The sequence below is a fragment of the Macrobrachium nipponense genome, chromosome 17 (assembly GCF_015104395.2).
Source record: "Macrobrachium nipponense isolate FS-2020 chromosome 17, ASM1510439v2, whole genome shotgun sequence".
Lineage (NCBI taxonomy): Eukaryota > Metazoa > Arthropoda > Malacostraca > Decapoda > Palaemonidae > Macrobrachium > Macrobrachium nipponense.
Window position 1 is genome coordinate 75,881,617 of NC_087210.1, and position 19,476 is coordinate 75,901,092.

General features: G+C 37.1%; 1 protein-coding gene across 1 annotated transcript; it reads right to left on the reverse strand.

Moving 5' to 3' along the window:
• Positions 1–14,013: 14,013 nt before the first annotated feature.
• LOC135196338 (F-box/LRR-repeat protein 14-like) lies at positions 14,014–17,718 on the reverse strand. The gene has a single exon (XM_064223098.1). It carries the CDS (start codon positions 17,664–17,666, stop codon positions 16,443–16,445), a length of 1,224 nt encoding a protein of 407 aa, XP_064079168.1. The 5' UTR covers positions 17,667–17,718; the 3' UTR covers positions 14,014–16,442.
• Positions 17,719–19,476: the final 1,758 nt, after the last annotated feature.

A 19,476-nucleotide genomic window follows, 5' to 3' on the forward strand; every position in this document is an offset into this window, starting at 1 on the left:
ACGTTTGATTAACGTAGCTGTGTTTGTCCTTACCTGAGATAGATTCTTTTATTTTAAAAACGTTTGATTTATGTAGCTGATGCGTTTGTCCTTACCTGAGATAGATTCTCTTGTTGTAAGAACGTTTGATTAATGTAGCTGCGTTTGTCCTTACCTGAGATAGATTCTCTTGTTGTAAGAACGTTTGATTAATGTAGCTGCGTTTGTCCTTACCTGAGATAGATTCTCTTGTTGTAAGAACGTTTGATTAATGTAGCTGCGTTTGTCCTTACCTGAGATAGATTCTTTTATTCCAAAAACGTTTGATTTATGTAGCTGTCTTGTCCCTACCTTATTTACTTGAATTATTAGTGAATGAAAGGGAAAATATCTTTCTAAGTATCTTTTATTAAAAGTTTTGCCTGAAACTATTTAAGATTTTTTACGTAAAAGCCGCTCACTTATATAAGTTGTAAAAAAAAACTATGTACATCAATAAGTAATGTTGACTTACCGAGTATTATTTTCCAATGTTACCATATGGCTTCTGCCATGAAAAATGTATACGCGTATATGGCCTTACTTTTGTTTTAAACAATTCCGCTGGATTTAATATTTTCCATTTTCATTTCCCCCCACAACACTCATCGCATTTACGTGCGTGTCCATTCAAAGTTATTACATTCGTCGTTGTACTGACTATATTTGCCCGTCCCATCACTCATCCCATCAAGTAGTGTACATTCACGTCACTTCCATCAACGTATATATCGTAATTTGCAATTGCACAAATGAAAGTAGGATTGACTGAAGCACGTTGTTACGTTTGTCTCATTGCCAGACTGCCAGTACACCGTGGTGGGTAGGGAGCTCGTATAGGGTTGGCGGGGGGGTGTTGTTTAGCCCGGGCGGTGTTGGGGGATGGGGTAGTAAGTGAATCGTAGTTCCAAAACATAAATGTAGATCAAGTTTGTAGTATCTGCCAGTTGCGTCGCGTCCTATAATTTTCCTTTTCATTACGCGGCGCGACTACGACTCATTATTCATCATTATGCAACCTTTGGCCATAAATTGTGGGAATAACGCTGAGAGATATTACGCAAGAGCAAAAGTTATTTGTCACGATAGGCGCCCCTAAGACGTCCCTCACGAAGGGAAACGTTTCTTTTTCTTTATGGAGACGGAGGAGCTGCATTTGTGTGCGTTTACTTGAGGGGTTGTTTCCCATTAATATCTGTGAGCTTAAGCTTCTGCGCAGGCGTGCTATTATAGTGCGCATGCGCCTGCGAGCTAGCTAGCGAGTGAGCCTGTACTCGTTTATAGAAAAGCAATTCAGAGTCTACACGTTCGTAGCAAGTTCGCTTTTAACCGTAGAGCAGTCCAGATATTTATCTAAAATAGAAATTAACTTACATGCGTCGTAAAAATATGTTGTATACGGAAATTTCTTCGATAAATAGACGTAATTTGCACTTGAATGCTGATTGTTTTTGTTTTTGTTTATTCCGTTGCAAGTAATCTTGATCGGAGGGTATGAACTGAAACCGGAAGTAAAAGTTCATTTCCTGTCTGTTCTGCGCAACCATTCACATTTGATTCATTGCAATCCAAATGATTATATATTTAGCAAAACAATAACATCCAGGCGTTCTGAAAATAAACTGTATAACGATAAACTTTGAAATATAGCTGTGGTATTAGCTGAGTGCTCAATTTTATGTTTGTTGGTTGTTTTTATTTGTATCATTGCAATTCAAACATTTATTTGGTTTAGAGTTCATTCGCGTGTGTTCTAAAAATAAAGATAATTCCTTAAAAAAATATCTGTAGTTGTTCTTGGGTGCTGAATTATATGTACGTATGTATATATATATATATATATATATATATATATATATATATATATATATATATATATATATATAGATATATATATATGTATGTATGTAGTGTATATATATATCTACATATTTACACACACACATAATTATATATATTATATATATATATATATATATATATATATATATATATATATATATATATATACTATATACATGCGCCTTCTGATACAAGGAGTCCCGATCGCAAGGTACGACCTGGGACCGGAAGTAAGAGTTTATCTTTCGGCCGTACTACGAGACCGTTCACTTCTGATTAATGGCCTTGTTAGCCCATCTGAGATCTCAAAAATTAACTACAACCACACTGCCTCCATTATCTCCCCTCTCCCCGCCCCCGACGCACACACACACACACGCCTTCAAAAGCACTTGACTTTCTCTCCTCATGCTTTGATTTACAGGACTGCTTGCGCTTGTGGGTGGTTGGCTGGTTTTGGTTATTTGGCGTCACAGTTTTGATTTTATTCTTTAGGTTGTTTCTTTTTATAACCTTTATTTATTTATCTATTAATTACTAATTTATTTATTTTATTTTTGTTCGCCATTCTTGCACTTAACATTATAAAGTAGTTAAAACAATATTATCGTGGAACGTTGCCTTTCCTGGTAAGATTATGACTTTGTACAAATTTCTCCTCAGATGGTCTTCAACCAAAATCAATTTAGAGGGTATTTTCTTCATGGATGGCTTATCTGTAATCAATATTAGTACCCAATTCAATATATTGTATTTTCAAGAGGATTCAATCATGTGATGATAACTTTAAGACTTTCAGCTTGACTAAATATAGCGGTCACTACGTTCTTTAAACTGTCCCAATAACAAAAACTCGAAGTCTAGGCCGTTTTATTACTAAGGCATTAAATATCCTCAGCCGATATCACATAAACTAAATCATGATTGGCGGAAGATTGCGCTGCTCGCCACCCGCAATTGATTACAATCTAAATGTGCATCGGCCAGTCAGAAGCAACACAGATTCTTCAGCAATATCAGCTGCCGATATTTCCCGTCAGCTCCAAAACAAAGAAACGAACTAGAGATAAAACATATATACTGTTTTGCTGTACATCCACTGTATTATATCTGGATCCGGAAAAGGTGTTGTGTCTAAATGAATCGGCATTTCTTGTCCTACTAAAAGACGTTTCCTATCTACCCTACATTGAAGGGACCGGGAAAGATAGCTTAAATTCTTCCTTGCAGAAATCTGTGATATGTTTACCTCCATGTTTTCTAATCTGACATTCTATTTAATTTTGTGTACCTTTGTTCATGGATTTCATATAATTTTCATTCATCTCACAACTGGTGAGGAGGTTTTATCCTCAGAAGTAAACATTGCAACTTAATCCAAAGCACATAAAGAGAAAATTAAAAAAAGGCTACGCATTTCCCTTTTTAATTCTCCCTTATGATTTTCCAGCTCACTAAGCACAGATTTAAAACTCATCCAATTATTTTCAATTCAGATCCGAATTTTGCCAGCTTTTGTCAGAAATAGCATAAGGGACGGGAACCCTTTTTTTTTCGCGACCTAATTTGAAATGTTGTTGGAGCGATGCAGAATGGAACGAGAGATATGAAACGTTTCATTTTTTATGGCAGTTTTTTTTTATCCTTAATACTATTAGTCATATCAAGAGATTAAAACCTAAACCGAGTTTAGAGAGTAGTAAAATGTAAAACTATTGGACCAAATTGTTAATTCCAAGTGCCATTCGTGATAAAGGTTTAAATTTTATTTGGTAAGTCGGGTTGCATTTTTTAGAATCATTGGACGTAGATTGTATTGTGGTTTGTTTTATATATATATATATATATATATATATATATATATATATATATATATGTGTGTGTGTGTGTATGTATTTATGTATATATATATATATATATATATATATTCTATATATATATATATATAGATATATATCTAATTATTACTAATGGTGTAAGACAGAGACACAGACAGACAAACAGAGAGAGGCGGGCGGGGGCGGTAGTAAGATAGAAGGATAAATACTTAACAAACACTTGAAAAACATTAATAGCAGCTTCTTGGGGGGCGGGTGGGGGGAGGCGGTGAAATACCCACCCAGTTTCCTCAGTAAATAATCCAGGTCTTACATCTAAGGCTTACTAGAAAGTGAGGTAACAAATCTTTGAAGTACAGCCTATACCTAAGCAGAAAGTTTCAGTACCCGCCAATATTTCACTTTACTGCATTACTAATAAATTATTTTATTATTTCTTGTACCGCAAGATATATAATTTCACATTTCTAGAATCTTTGCGGAACATTGAGTTTTTTATTGTTTCTAGTACCGCACGATATATATATATATATTAGATATATATATATATATATATATATATATATATACATAATATATATATATATATATATATATATATATATATATATATATATATATATATATATATATATATATATAATATTACCGAATACCACAGGAAAATGATAAGTAGAAACCCCGCCTATCATATTCCTGTGGCATTCGCTTTATTTGACGAACATATGTATATATATATATATATATATATATATATATATATATATATATATATGTATATATATACACACACACAAATTATCTATATATAATAATATATTAGCTAGTATTATAGTAATTATATATATTAATATATATATAATTAGATTTCACATTACTGGAATATTTGCAGAGCCTTTTAATTTTTTCTAATATTATTTCTAGCACCGCCAGATATATATTTTTTAGTTAACTAAATGCTGTTCAGGTTAGCTAGTATGACTTCTATTAATAGCAAACTCCATACTTTCACTATCACCGGCGAATTTTAATTTTTTTCTTTTCTTTTTTGTCCTTGCAGGTGAGTGCCAGACCTTAGACCACCTTTCTGTAAGAGATGGCTGCTGCGTTCTACTCTCGTCGTCGAACAAGTAAGCGCTTTTCTTTCCCGGCGTTCAGTTCAATCATATTCAATTTTTAAAGAGTTTTTCCTTTTCACAGACTAATTTGACATTCAATTCTACCAATTCGCTTTTATTGTCATCTGTTCTATCTTATGTACCGGTTGAATTTCATTTCGGAAGCGAAAACGAACACGTTTCTTGATCTGCGTAGCGTCCCAGAGTTCGCTTGTGAGACGAGTTGAACGCGACCACCTCCGTAGCTCGCATGGAGTGGCTTGCAGGCCTGACGCCCTACTTGCGCCTCCCGTTGGGTCAAGTTTTTCTCTCCCAGCCATCTGAGAGAGAGAGAGAGAGAGAGAGAGAGAGAGCATGCGCGTACTCGCTAGTGACCGAACTACCATTCTCTTTCCTCCTTGGGATCTGCTAGGCTCTTCTCCATCTTAATCCACATTTATATCATGTTTATATTTTACCTTTTATTTAGTTACTGGAAAGCATATGTGATATCTCAAGGTGAACACAGTGGAAAGGACTGGAATTTGAAATGAGCTCTGAACTCAACCCCCCTCCCCCATGTTTTTTACTCCTATCGAAGGTGGGTCCTTGTTCCATTTAAAAAGGGTGAAAGGGATTTGTGGTGGTCCCATTGGCACGATTTCGTGGGTGAACTGTAACAACTTTTTTTTTCGTAAGGTAGGGTGAGGTCCTGTCCACTCGTCTTCTGGAGAATCGGCAGAAAGCACAAGAAGAAGACTTTTGTTCCCCTTTTTCTCTTCGAAACATAAAGACAGAGGGATGAGAAGAGGTCTGTTCCCACCTTTGTTGAGAGAGAGAGAGAGAGAGAGAGAGAGAGAGAGAGAGAGAGAGAGAGGGAGAGAGATTATATCATGTATTATAGCACCATCGAAGGATGGAGTCCCTCCTTTGAGTAGCGTCAATCCTACGCAACTTGTTGAGAGAGAGAGAGAGAATGTATATATATATATATATATATATATATATATATATATATATATATATATATATATATATATCTATATATATATATATACATACATACATCATATATATATATATATATATATATATATATATATATATATATATATATATATATATATATATATATATATATATATATATATATATATATATATCGTCGAAGTCTGGAATCTTCCTGTGCTTAGCGTCAAACCCACGCAAAATAAGTTAACTGGTGAAGGAGAATATTTTCGCAATTTTATACATGAAATGGTATGACTCTCTTATTCATAATTTCTTCTGTTAATGATTTGTAAAATCTTGGGTATTTTGGCATTTGCTCAACAAGCTTGACTCGAGTGTATCTCCCAGATTTTCCTATTGTTTCTTTTCCTATTACAGACACTGACACACACAAATAATTCCTTAGAGTTTTGAAGGGGAAAGAATTGCGTGTGTAGAAGCATTGTGCCTGATCATATAGACACTGACAGAGAAACAATTTCTTGAAGTTTCGAGGGAAATAATTGCTCGTGTAGAAGCATTGCGACAGATCATATAGGCACTGACATACTGAAACAATTTCTTGAAGTTTCTAGGAAAACAATTACGTGTGTAGAAGCATTGTGTGGATCATATAGACACTGACATGGGGAAACAATAACTTGAAGTTTCTAAGAAAATAATTGCTCGTGTAGAAGCATTGCGCCAGATCATATAGACACCGACATAGGGAAACAATAACTTGAATTTTCTAGAAAAATAATTGCGTGTGTAGAAGCATTGCGCCAGATCATATAGACACCGACATACTGAAACATTGTGCTAGATAATATAGACACCGACATAGGGAAACAATAACTTGAAGTTTCTAGGAAAATAGGAAAATAATTGCGTGTGTAGAAGCATTGTGCCAGATCATATAGACACCGACATAGGAAAACAATAACTTGAAGTTTCTAGGAAAATAATTGCGTGTGTAGAAGCATTGTGCCAGATAATATAGACACCGACATAGGAAAACAATAACGTGTGTAGAAGCAAAACAGATCAGTAGTAAATCTGATAAGGGGTAAAGTTTCCTAAAGCCAGTGGCTACAAGAAAATAAACAGAGTTCATTGAAAACGTTGCCCATGTCAGTAGGAAATTATGACAGTTACTATGAGGATGTGATGAAATATTGAGCATACTTAGGTTACGAACTATGTGGTCAAGTTGATGACGGACTCCTTTGTATTTTGTTGCTGCCAAGAATTGTTGACCTAACTTTTCATAGCCTATCCTAACCTAACCCAACCCGTAGGGAGGCAGTGCCGTCAGTGGACCTCGTGCAGTGCACTGTAAGCATTACTTAAGGTTCTTTGCAGTGTGCCTTCGGGCCTAAGTTGCAACCACTTTCGTTCCTTTTACTTTACATCCTTCCATATTCTTTCTTCATCTTACTTTCCACCCTCTCCTAATACTTGATTCCTATTGCAACTGCGAGGTTTTCCTCCTATTACACCTGTCAAACCTTTTACTGTCAATTTCCATTTCAGCGCTGAATGATCTGACAGGTCCCAGTGCTTGTCCTTTGGCCTAAATTCTAAATCAACTCAACTCAACTAACCTAACCTAAGCTAACCATCACTACTTAATCCTGGACCTCGGCACAGAAACCTCATCGATAGCTTATATCCCCTTATAGTATAATCAACTTCATGGAAAATTATGCGGCATTACATGTAGAAAGTTGAGTATTTTCGTTATACCCGGCACTGCATACTTTAAACCAACTTTCATAAACAAAAATGAATAAATAGACTTAAGTAATTATGATTATTGGTTACTCCAAATTGAAGCATATATATACTCCACTTAAGAAAAACCAGTAGTCAAACCTGCTTGAATTTACTTTTTTCTTTATACAGGAGTTGCTTTAAAGTTTAATGTGTCGACTAACGAAAAACTAGTCTTTCTCTATATAAATCTATTTATAGATATATAATGTCCTGCACACTTAGAAATGATTGAGCTCTAAGTCTTCAATGGATGGATCTATACTCTCGTACTCAGCACTCTCTAAGATCGATTTTTTTTCCTTTAATGATGACTCCGTCAGTCCTTTTTTTCTCCTGCAATTAAATTTCACACCATTCAACCACTCATTAGGATCAATATATCGAATACTATTTCTTTATTGCCTCAGGTTTTCAATGAGTAAAGGTATTCTTTCCCGATTCTGAAAGAGGCCGACATCAACTCGTCAATATTTCTTATCACTAGCACTGAGTAGTCATCGCATCCTTACAAGGTACACAATTTCCTACTGACATGGGCAAAGTGTTTCTGAACCATTCCTCTTTCCATTCCTTGTAGCCACTGGTTCTGGGAACCTTTACCACCAATCAGAATCACTATTGATCTGCCTTACTCCCACACACGCAATTATTTCCCTCGAAACTTCAAGGAATAATGATTTCCGTATGTCAGCGTCTGCAAGATCTGGCACGATGCTTCTCAGATCTGAAGTATGTTTATAAGGTTTTAATATTTACCCGTAGTCTGATTTCTAGTTTCTTAATCGACTGCTCTTTGTCAATTGCAGTTAATGAGTGTATAAATGCTCAAATTCTTGTCTAGTTCGTTTTATTGATGGCTTTGTCTGTATTCCTTACATCCCTTGCTATTGTACGCCTGTATCGATGAACTTTATCATGGTATCAGTTTAATGTAAACCAGACGATCTGTCATCTTCATGATTTTTCCTCTAAGAAGGCTGAAAAAAACTGTATAAGCGTCATGCTAGTAGGGGAAACCTATCATTCTTTCCACTACTTAGTTACTTTTTACTATTGGACAGACCACATGCTTATGGAAAAAAAAAAAAAAAAAAAAAAAAAAGACTACAGAGGGCTTTGACTTCAAATTTAAGCTTCCAAAGAACTTTGGAGTTCTTGAAATTAGGTTAGTTCGTCGAAACTAATTGAACTCGAATATACCTCGATTTAGGCAGACAATAACACTGACCTTGATAAGGATTCCCTAGTGTTGGGGGGCGGGGGTTGATTTAAGGAAATTTGGCAGAGAACTAAGCAGCGGCCCAGTATCAGCCAATCAGTTTTAGATCGTCAAAAGGGGGTGTCAAGTGGTTGGACAGCAAGATTGAAATAAGGAAGTGGCATGGAAGAAAAGTAAAAGGTTTAAAAAAATTTGCAAAACCAGAGACCGAAGGGACGCTTCCCCCCACAAAAAAAAAAAAAAACTTTAATGATGACTAAAGTGCACCGCAATAGGTTTCACTGACTGTTTGTTTATTAATAAATCTATTATTTTGGGTGGGGGTGGGGGGGGGGGAGGGGGCGGGTGGAGTGGGAGATTTCCCATCTGAGAATGCAGACGCCAAGTGACTCTTCAAACCAATCAGCGACAGACGGGTCATTTATATTTCTCAGTCGAACTCGTCTCGAGCATTCACTCACATTTTTGGCACCGGCTTCCCCTTCCGAGTTTTCGTATGGAAATCAATTCAAAAGCCCTCCCTGTCATTAGTAGCTCTTGTCTCGGTTGCAAAAAAAAAAAAAAAAAAAAAAAAAAAATGACGGCTCCCTTGTACAGTATTGTCAAGTCACAAGAATATTCTCTTTTCAACACTAGAATTCATAATTTGGGGGAGGTTGTTGGTAGCAGTTTATTTGCGGTGTCATAAATATTATATTCCATTCGCTACCAATATGATGCCTTTCAAATTCACTTATAAGCAACGCAGCCGAATAGCTTGTTTTGATTATGAAGCGAGCATTAGAAACGCTTCTATTCATTTATTCATCACCGCTACCGAAAGTTATTCATTTTCATTTTTATCCCCTTTTGACTCCATTATCATTTTTAAACAAGATTGAATAGCGTTCTATATAAAGTCTTATGGTTCGGGCTATGAGTTTTTTCTTCAACGATATCACATTTCATTTGTACAAATACTTTTCGAGTATGATAATGTTTTTTTTTTTCCTTGATGACTCGGTACTCTGCAAATTCAAAACAATTTATCCTAATGACTTTGAATACTGTTTGCATTACAAGACACTCATGTGAATTTCATTGATGCTTCGGTCTTTTCAATGACCACTTCGTTTGTATTTCGTTGTTAATAAATTATTCCAACCACCTTTCTTTCCAGAATCCCTTCTTTCTGGTTGTGTCATGTTGCTTTTTATCAGTTTTTCTTAACTTTTTTTTTTTTTTTTAACTTCTTGACTAAAATATACAGCAATCAGTTCCCTTATGAACGGACATGAAAAGATACGACCGATACTCAGTGCAGCTAAGTTAGGAGCCAAGATTTATATAGTTCACACACATATATTATCTCACCCTTTTTCATTTTGGGCATCACGACTTATAAAGGAAAAAGACGTAGATTGTTTTTATACTGTAAACAGAAATTTGCACACTCTAATATCAGCAATAATGGGGTCTGTAAATACACTTATAAAACAGGCCGTTAATAAAATGTTGGTCAGTACTTCGGATTTTTCAGTTTGCATTTACGAGTGTAATTTTAGAAATACTCATTCTGTAGACAAATGGCGTATCACAAAACTTGGTCCTACAAGATAAAAGACACCAACCTTTCTCTCCGACATGATTTTTTGTAGAATTCTTCAATAAATAAATTAAAATCAAAAGTTTCTTGAAAATTCTAAAAGAATGTATTGTAAAAATAACGTTTTACTAAATAACTACTGGTAGCGTCAGCATTCAAAAATAGATATAATGATGTACACCCTAACCGCATTTGAAATTGACAAAATAAGGACTCACCATGGGAATTAACTCCTGCTGTAAAGGTGGACACCTTATCCCAGTCTTCAATTTGGAGAACTTGCCTCATTCACTAGTGTATATATGCTCACAAATTTTGTACATGTAACAATAGGTAGGTCTGTTACTTCCCTCCCTATTAGATAAAAAATCAAAACCTTTCACTTAGCACTTGTTTTCAACACCAACGAGACAAACAGCTCTTATTGTCATATCTCCCTCTGTTCAGTTATGAGATTGGATTGATTTCATCACCGAATAGTAATTCGAATTTTGTTTCGTCCTTAAAATCCTTTTGCTAGACTTTCAAAAACTTATACAAGAATCAAAAGGATGAATACAAAGGAATGAAAGTCCCATCTTCCATAAAATATTTATTGAGCATTTGTTCAAAATTTAAATACAAAAGTTGAATACATAAAATCTGTGAAATTCAACAATATTTTGAAGTTTCGTAGTTATATCACATTTCAATAGAGGGAGCCCCACCCATATAGTTCCGTATACACAATGGAAAATATGTTTACAGGACAACATTAATCCAGTAGATTCAATGGTATACACAATTGACAGGACTTGGTTTACTTTCCCTGTTCACACCACTGTAGAAGCACAAGCCATTGCTGCTGTAGGGTACTCTCAGATGGCCTTCAGAACCACCTCAAACTTAGAAATGGAAAAACATTTCCAAATACTTTTGACAAGACAATATTTTTGACAAGGGAAGGCTAATGGTTACAGACATGATACATAAAAAAATTTTAAGTGTACCCCAATGGAAAAAAAAATGGCAGTTTTCAATGAAAGTGCACTAGCACTGAAAAAACTAACAATATTGAAATACTCCTTTATTTTGGTTCTTGAAAAGATGATGGTAGTTATAACACTAATGTCAAGTAATAATTAGACCGAATACGTGGAATTTCAGAGGAACAACAGCCTCAATGCTCAGTGAGGACATACTATAGTGGCACAAACAAGGCGTTTGATGAATAAAAGACGAAGAGGATAATATGAATCATTAGCAGGAGGTTTGAGGTATAGCTCCCCTCACACCTTAAGGAATGCCCTTAATAGGAATGTATGACTTCAAAATGAGTGAGAAGGTATGATGATTACTGTTATGGACACAAACAAACAAAGTCTCACGCCGTGTACCTGTACTATCTTTGTACAAAATGCGTACATGTCTGGGGGTGAACAATTCTGTACAATAGGAAGTCCCTTTTTAAGTGTTAGTATATACATCTTTGTACAAAATTCTCTACTAGGTTGACTGGTTATTTTAATGGGGTGTGTCGAATAATGGCGGTGTTTGTTGTTCGTTATTTCACTATGGAAAAAAAAAGCAGCAGATCTTTGACAATCTTTGCTTTTGCGTGTGATATACGGATCTACTCGTCTACTGGGTTGGTTGGACGGATCTAGTATACTCTGGTATACATACAGTACATGATGAGTTTATAGGAGGTTTGGTATTTACCTTGATGAAGGAAAGAAATGGACGTGACACAGATCAAAAAAATAAATTACAGAACACGTGAATTCTTCACACACACACACCTGTATGTAGCTCCGTGTGACAAGGGGGGGAAAAGAGAACATATGACCCCTCCCGACAAAAATAAAAATAAAATTCCATATTTTCACATCATTTTTTTCATATTCGTATCAAAGTGGTTTGGGTGAGTGTGGTTTTGATTCTATACTGGCACATTAGTGATGAACACGATGATTACATGAATAGTGATTATTATTATTAGTATAATAATATGCAAGGAATGATGATGATGTTGATGACGACGACCAAAACTACAACATGCACACTATCCATCATTGCCTTAACTCATAATTCTGACACCTTTTTGTCCTTTCCTGATACAACAACAGTAAGTCAACAAATTATATCTCGTAATTCCGGAACAAGTTTGTCAATGTCCATTCCAAAACAAAAACCCATCAATTTGTCAACTCATCAACTCAACAAATAAAACAATTCACACAATCTATTTCAAATAATTTCAAATTAAGATTCGTGAAAACATAATTTCAGTACCGAAAACATTTTTCTCCACTTTCGGAAAACAAATGAACAGTTTGATTTCGTTCCTAGAGCGGCTGATAAAATCATCTACATTAAATGTAAGACAACGATGACCAGAGATATATGCATCTCATACGACTGCATTTATATATGTATGTATATGTGTATACATACATACTACATATATACACACAGACATGCATACACATGAACAGGATCATAATTAATACTGGGGATGCAGATTCAAAGCTTGAGCTGTACCCGTATGGCAGGGAGAAACCGGCCATGAGAAAATATAGAATGAAAAATTCCAGTTCCATTGCTCTGACAAGTCCCCTAAGAGTTCAACAGACTTCACATCTAACCCTCTCACAGTTATGTTTCACCATCATGATTTAGCAAAAAAAAAAAAAAAAAAAAAAAAAAAAAAAAAAAATGTCACTACACTGACATTGTAAATACATGACGAAAGTGTCTCAACCTGTCATACATCAAGTTCTAAAATAAAGTGAACTGCTCCAATACAAAACTATTAGTCTTCTATAACTTTTCCAAGAACCTCTCGGAAATGCATTTAACTTCACGTAAATAAAAATTTAAAAAATCAATACATCAAAATGAATTGGCTGATATAATTACAAAAGCAGTGGTTCACTTCTTGAGCTAATTACCATTGGAGACAATTGACTGATTGTAAACATGAAGATGAAATGGTTGTCATAGTGGGAAAGAGTACTTACCCATTATGATAACGAATAGAGGCAGCCAATGTTAAGAACAGGTGGTTCGACAAATATAAAATGAACTTTCATGCATCTATTACCATAAACATATATATTATATATATATATATATATATATATATATATATATAATATATATATATATATAATGCACACACAGATATGTATGAAGCCAATATGGCACACGTCTGTCTGATTTTCTTAATACCTCTCTTGATTTCATGTTTTTAACGAAACAGTAAAGACTCGTGGAGTGATGAATATTAGATCAAATACAATAAAACTATACAGTGAATGTTTCATACATTAAGTACATACTGAACTATATAAAAGCCATAGCAATGCAGTTTGATTTGAGGAGGAACACGATAAGGATTACTGAAGGATCAGCGAAGTCTAAATTTGCATATACAAATTCAAGTGAAAAGTAAATGAGACGTTTTTTCAATAAAACACTACTAGAAGTGTATGGAATAATATATTTCGCATACAAACGGAAAACCTAGCAGTAAAAAGAAAAAAAAGAAATAAAAACTGGTAACTCCGAATAAGTAAATTACTAATGGGGCGCGGGGGTTCTGTACGGCAAATTGGTTGCGCATGTGCGCAGGTGTTTACTCCGAAAAAAAAAAAAAAAAAAAAAAAAAAAAAAAAAAAAAAAAAACATGAGCACCAGACACCACCTGCCTTCCGGCTCAATACGTAACGTTGGTTATCAAATAGGCAGTATTACTAATTACAACTTTAACAACGGGTATGCTGGATCATTATGCAATGAAATTTAGTGACCAAAGAATATTATATAAAAAAAAAATCGCTACAGTGCATGAAAGAAAGTTCAGTTAGACCTGAGAATTTCCGTCACGGGTCGAATGCAGAGTGAGGGGTCATGGCTTACTTGAAGAGGGGGGGGGGGGGGGGCGAAGCGCTCCCCAGGCCGGGTTAGGCCAAGGCGTCCAAGGTTAGGCTAGATAAAGATAATCTTGGTTAGGTCATATACCCTCTGAAGTATCCTACCCACTACAAGAAATGCCTGCTACAGTAGACCATGACCACTGAACAAGTGTCGGTATATTTCATGCAAAAAATCCTCGACTTTGTTTACAGAAACTCTGTGAGATAATGAGAAAACTACCGCATGTTTCAAGTTTTGGAAACAGATGAGGAGCGATTTAAAATCATTGTAAAAACGATAAATCCTGCTCTTTCGAGGATGGTGGCAATATAACTTTAAAAGCTAGCCTAAGATGAAAATATAACCAACGCCCCATCTTGATAGTATCGCGGTCTTTTCTTATTCGAAGAAAGCACTAAACAAAATGAGGGGAAGGGGCCAGGATCCTGGGCATTTATTCAGAAATTTGTTGCTTTCCATAGACGATATTTCAATTTAGAATTTGTCAGCATCACGTCTCGTAGATCTGATCGTGTTGCCACTAATTGGCTTAGTATTTCGTTACATTTGAGAGAGGGAGTTTTGGAAGCATTTTAGAAAGATATAACGACCTTACTTGCGGTAGTTATATATGAAAGGCCTAATTTACCAATTTCATACGAATGATGATTCATCAAAGTGAAAATGACCGAACTTCCCGGAATTACGACAAATTCTTACAGACTTCTTTGCAGGGTGATGGTTCAAACGATACGGGGAATTGACTATGTTTCCCCCCCGACCCCATTCCTCTTCTGCAACACCCCCTCCCCCCCATCCTCTTCTCCCCTGCTCCTAAATGCAACACGAAGGGGCACAAAGTTAATTTTGGTGTTTCACAAAGAAAAGAGTAAACCACTTCAGGAAGTTAATCGTTTTATTATTAATGCTGTTTCAGTATTAGCGCCAAATTTGGAGAATTATATCAGGTCAGAAAACCAGATAGAAAAAAAGCTTTATAAAGTTTTAAAACTCATGTTCCTTCCACTTTCAACAATTTTAGAAGTTACAAGGAATGTCCTATGGCTTATATATTGACATAATGACATTGCATATCAAAAATATTAATCACTCCATATTTCCTTAAAAAAAAAAAAAAAAATAGTACTTGCATTAACCTTACTTTCAGGTATTTCATTTATCTTTTAACTGTCAATGATTAGGGGACTTATCTCGCATGTCATATCAAACTTATTACCTATATTTACACATCAAAAAAGTGATCAAGTAGACAACAATGACTTCTGCATTAGTACATACCCATTCACGCTTACTGTCACACATATCACATAAGTTATATCACGGAGCTACATAGTATAATATGTACATAAAATGGTGGAAAGTTTGGAAATGGGTCACATTCCCTCAGTAATAAGTAAAAAAAAAAGGGGGGGGGGAATTTGTTTAAGTCACTATTTTTCTCAGAAAGGGTTTGAAGATTAATCAAACTATATATACTTTCCGTTTATGGGTTCCTCTAAAACAAGGAAAATCACTTAAGGTTGAGATTTAATGACATTTCATAAATCACTTAAAAACATGGCACAGCTGAGAGAAAATCTGATATCAACTGGAGAGTGGATAACTTTTCTTTTTTATATCTTGTTATCAACTGGGCAGAGGATAACCTTATCTCTGCTTCTTATCTTGGCGATTTTGGGGGAATTCCATGGATTTATTGCACGAATCATGTTTTCATTACTGCACAGCACTTGAAACTATTCGATTTTTTGGCAAAAACACATACTTCCTTCCTCCACGATGTTTGGTATTTGAAAAACTAGCGAACCTGGAGGTTACAGTTTGCAGGAAATTCTACTTAAAAACCTGAACTTCTCCCCAACGTTCTGTTATTTCTATTTTCCTCGTAATTAAAAACACAGCCATCGGTTAAAAGCCGCAGCACAAATCACTTGCACTGGTGATTCCGGCAAAAGTACACACATCAAGGCAAAGTAAAAGACACCTCAAGGAATTTCAGTTTCTTTTTATATCTTCGAGAATTTAGAAAAAAAAAAAAACTTTTTTTTCACGTCTTCGAACCGTTACCTTGACTGTCTGGTAGGACTGAACACCTGGTTTTCTCTGGGCGTGGATTTGCTAACAGGCGGTGTCCCTCCTATGTAGGGCATGGGTCACCGCCTCTGCTTGTGCCACAACCCGAGGTTCAGGACAGACAGGCGCGGGAGCTGCATGATCCTCTCCAGCCCCACCGTCGTGATGCGATTGCAGCCGTACAGGTCAATCGAGTACAGATTGGTTAAGTGTTCTGAAATTAACTGGAGTCCCTTGTCCGTCACGCGCACGCACTGCCCGATGTTCAGGGTATCGAGTTCGTGTAACGTTCTGGATATCCTGTGGATGCCGTCGTCGCTGATCTGACAGGCAGAGCAGGAGAGCGACTTGAGGGTGAAGAGGCCTTGGGAGATGTGCACCAGCGCCTGGTCGCCGATTTTGTCGCAGAAGGAGACGTCCAGAGAGGTAATCCTCGACCCGCCCTCCGCCAGGTAGGCGATGCCGATGTCCGAAATGTTGTCGCACGACCTCAGGTTAATCTCCCTCAGGCTGGGCATCCTCGCCAGGTATTTCAGGCCGGAATCGGTGATACTGGCGCAGAAGGAGAGGTTGATGCTCTTCAGGTTGGGCAGGCCGTGGGCCACGTGTTTAAGAGCATCGTCGGACAGCTTCTGGCAGTCCTGGAGGCCGAGATGTTCCAGCGCCATGGTGCCGTCCGCGGCCTCCTGGTGCTGCCCCGCCAGGTAAGCTATGCCCTGATTACTCACGAGGCAGCACGACCTCAGGTTCAACCTCCTCAGCTTCTTGAGCCCCCACGCCACCAGCAGGAGGCCCGTGTTGGTGATGTAGGAGCATCCTCCCAACTCCAAGACCTGCAGGTTCCTGAGATGCTGAGCGATCTTGCCGAGGGACGAGTCCGAGATCTGCTTGCACAGCGAGAGGTTGAGGTGTGTCAGCGAAGGGAACTCGCTGACGAAGGCGTGCGTCAGCCCGATGTCTGTGACGTTGTAGCAGCCGGAGAGGTTGAGGGAGGTGAGGTTGGGAACACCGCTGATCACGTCCCTGAGGGAACGTCGAAGGGAGAGCACCTGCACCCGCCGGATACCTCGACGCACCAGCGATGGGAACAAAGACGGATTCGCCCTGCGCAGGTGGAGTTTCGCTTCGACTCCTCTCCAGACACTTTTGTGATAGGCAGCATCACGCCAGTTCGAACACACTTGGGCAATTCGCCCTTTGTCTTTCACGTCCAAGTAACTGAATATAAGCGCCAAGATTTCTGGGTATAAACACGAAATGTGTGTAGTCCGCGGACATAGCGTGTCCACTCCACCGTCCTCCATCTTGACTGACTAGAAATCCTCTCCATAGCTGTTGCTTGGACCTCGAGAGTCACGTGACTATCACCTGAGTTCCCATTGGGCGCTCATTTGATGACGTCGTGCGCAGACTTCGCGCCATTGGTCGTCTATATAGTGACGTTCTGCGCGCGAGATTTGAACATTGGAAGGCAGCGTCGGCATGATATACTCGAGGAAGTTGTGAGTGAACCTGCGCTCGTTTCGTTTTCAGAATGTTTCGTTTCGCCGCACGGCGCTTTCCTTCCCATCGTCTTGCCTTCAATAAAACTGACTCTAACAGACAACAGCAATGAGTACGAAAAAGTACGATAGACGAAACGGTATAAGCAAACGCAAACAATTCTAACGTGAAACATGAGTTGGGAATTTTGCGTGTGAACGAACGTAAGTAAATTCCCTTTAGGTTCTGGAGGTGGTCGATTTGGGGGGGGAGGGGGGAGACGGGAGTTTTAAAGGGGGAGAGTTGCGAGGGGTATCATAGCGCGAGCAAGAAAGACACAATCCCTGGGAATAGGTACCTGTCGTCATTGGTGCGCCTCAGCTCTTGTGCCGTTCATGCTCCCAAAAGAAAATGAATTAAACGTAGGTGCTAGAACGGCTTAGACTCCGTTTTAGTTGCGTATCAGGACTAACGTTTTACCCAAATTCCTGGATTCTGCTGCGTGAATCTATATCACTTTCTAGCTCGTAAGAGAATATAAGGAGTTTGAGGACAACCTTCAGTCACAAAATAGGAATTAAAAATATGTGAAAAATAAAGAAACGTGATCATGCCGTCGGCTTGTAGGACATTCTTTCTCTGAGCATTCGGGTCGCTGGGTTGCGAGAGGGTAGTGGAATGTGTGTGTGTATGTATGTACGTATAGATGTGTGTGTGTGAGAGAGAGAGAGAGAGGCCATAACATGATATAGTTCTGATGGTGAGAAAATTATAAACAAGAGAATACAAACGCAAAACTTGGCCGCAATAGTGTGTGTATATATATATATATATATATATATATATATATATATATATATATATATATATATATAGTATATATATATGATAATAACTTGATCACGAAGTATATAAGACGTGATGCTATGTATAAATAAAGGTTTTTTTGCCTCGAAGGAAAAAAATGAAAAAGCTTTTTCATTTTCTTCCTTCGTGGCAAAAACCTTTATATATATATATATATATATATATATATATATATATATATATATATATATATATACATATATATATATAATATATATATATATACCTAAATATATATATATATCATATGATAGATATAATGAACTGACTAGGAATATCATAAGCTGGGACAGAATTACTGATAATTCAACGCTGGGAATGTAAAAGCCACTTCCTCCCCGAAGGAAAACTTGATCGATTTATTGACAAAACAAATGACTGACATCAGACGACAAATGACAGCATATAAGAAATCATTACCTTCTTGGCGACCGCGGAGTTGTATTATATATAGTAGTCTCGGCATACGAGTATCTCGGGGGGAAACTGTATTATTACATATATAATAATATATACCGTATATTCTATAGTACGAGTAACGGGCGGAATATAAAGCATAATCAACATTAACGACGTTGCCTGTTAGAGTGAACGAGGGCATAGAAGGAAAACCGAGAATGAGACTAAAGAGGCCGGTTAAGGGACCTTAAAGGGACTCTCTCTCTCTCTCTCTCTCTCTCTCTCTCTCTCGTCGCATGGGGAGGAAAGTTTTCTCTCTTTTTTTCTTCTTTCCTTTGAAGAAACTTGAGTTTTGTGGGAAAGGAG

Coding starts and splice junctions, on each gene's coding strand:
- LOC135196338 (XM_064223098.1), bottom strand. CDS start 17,666: ATGGAGGACGGTGGAGTGGACACGCTATGTCCGCGGACTACACACATT.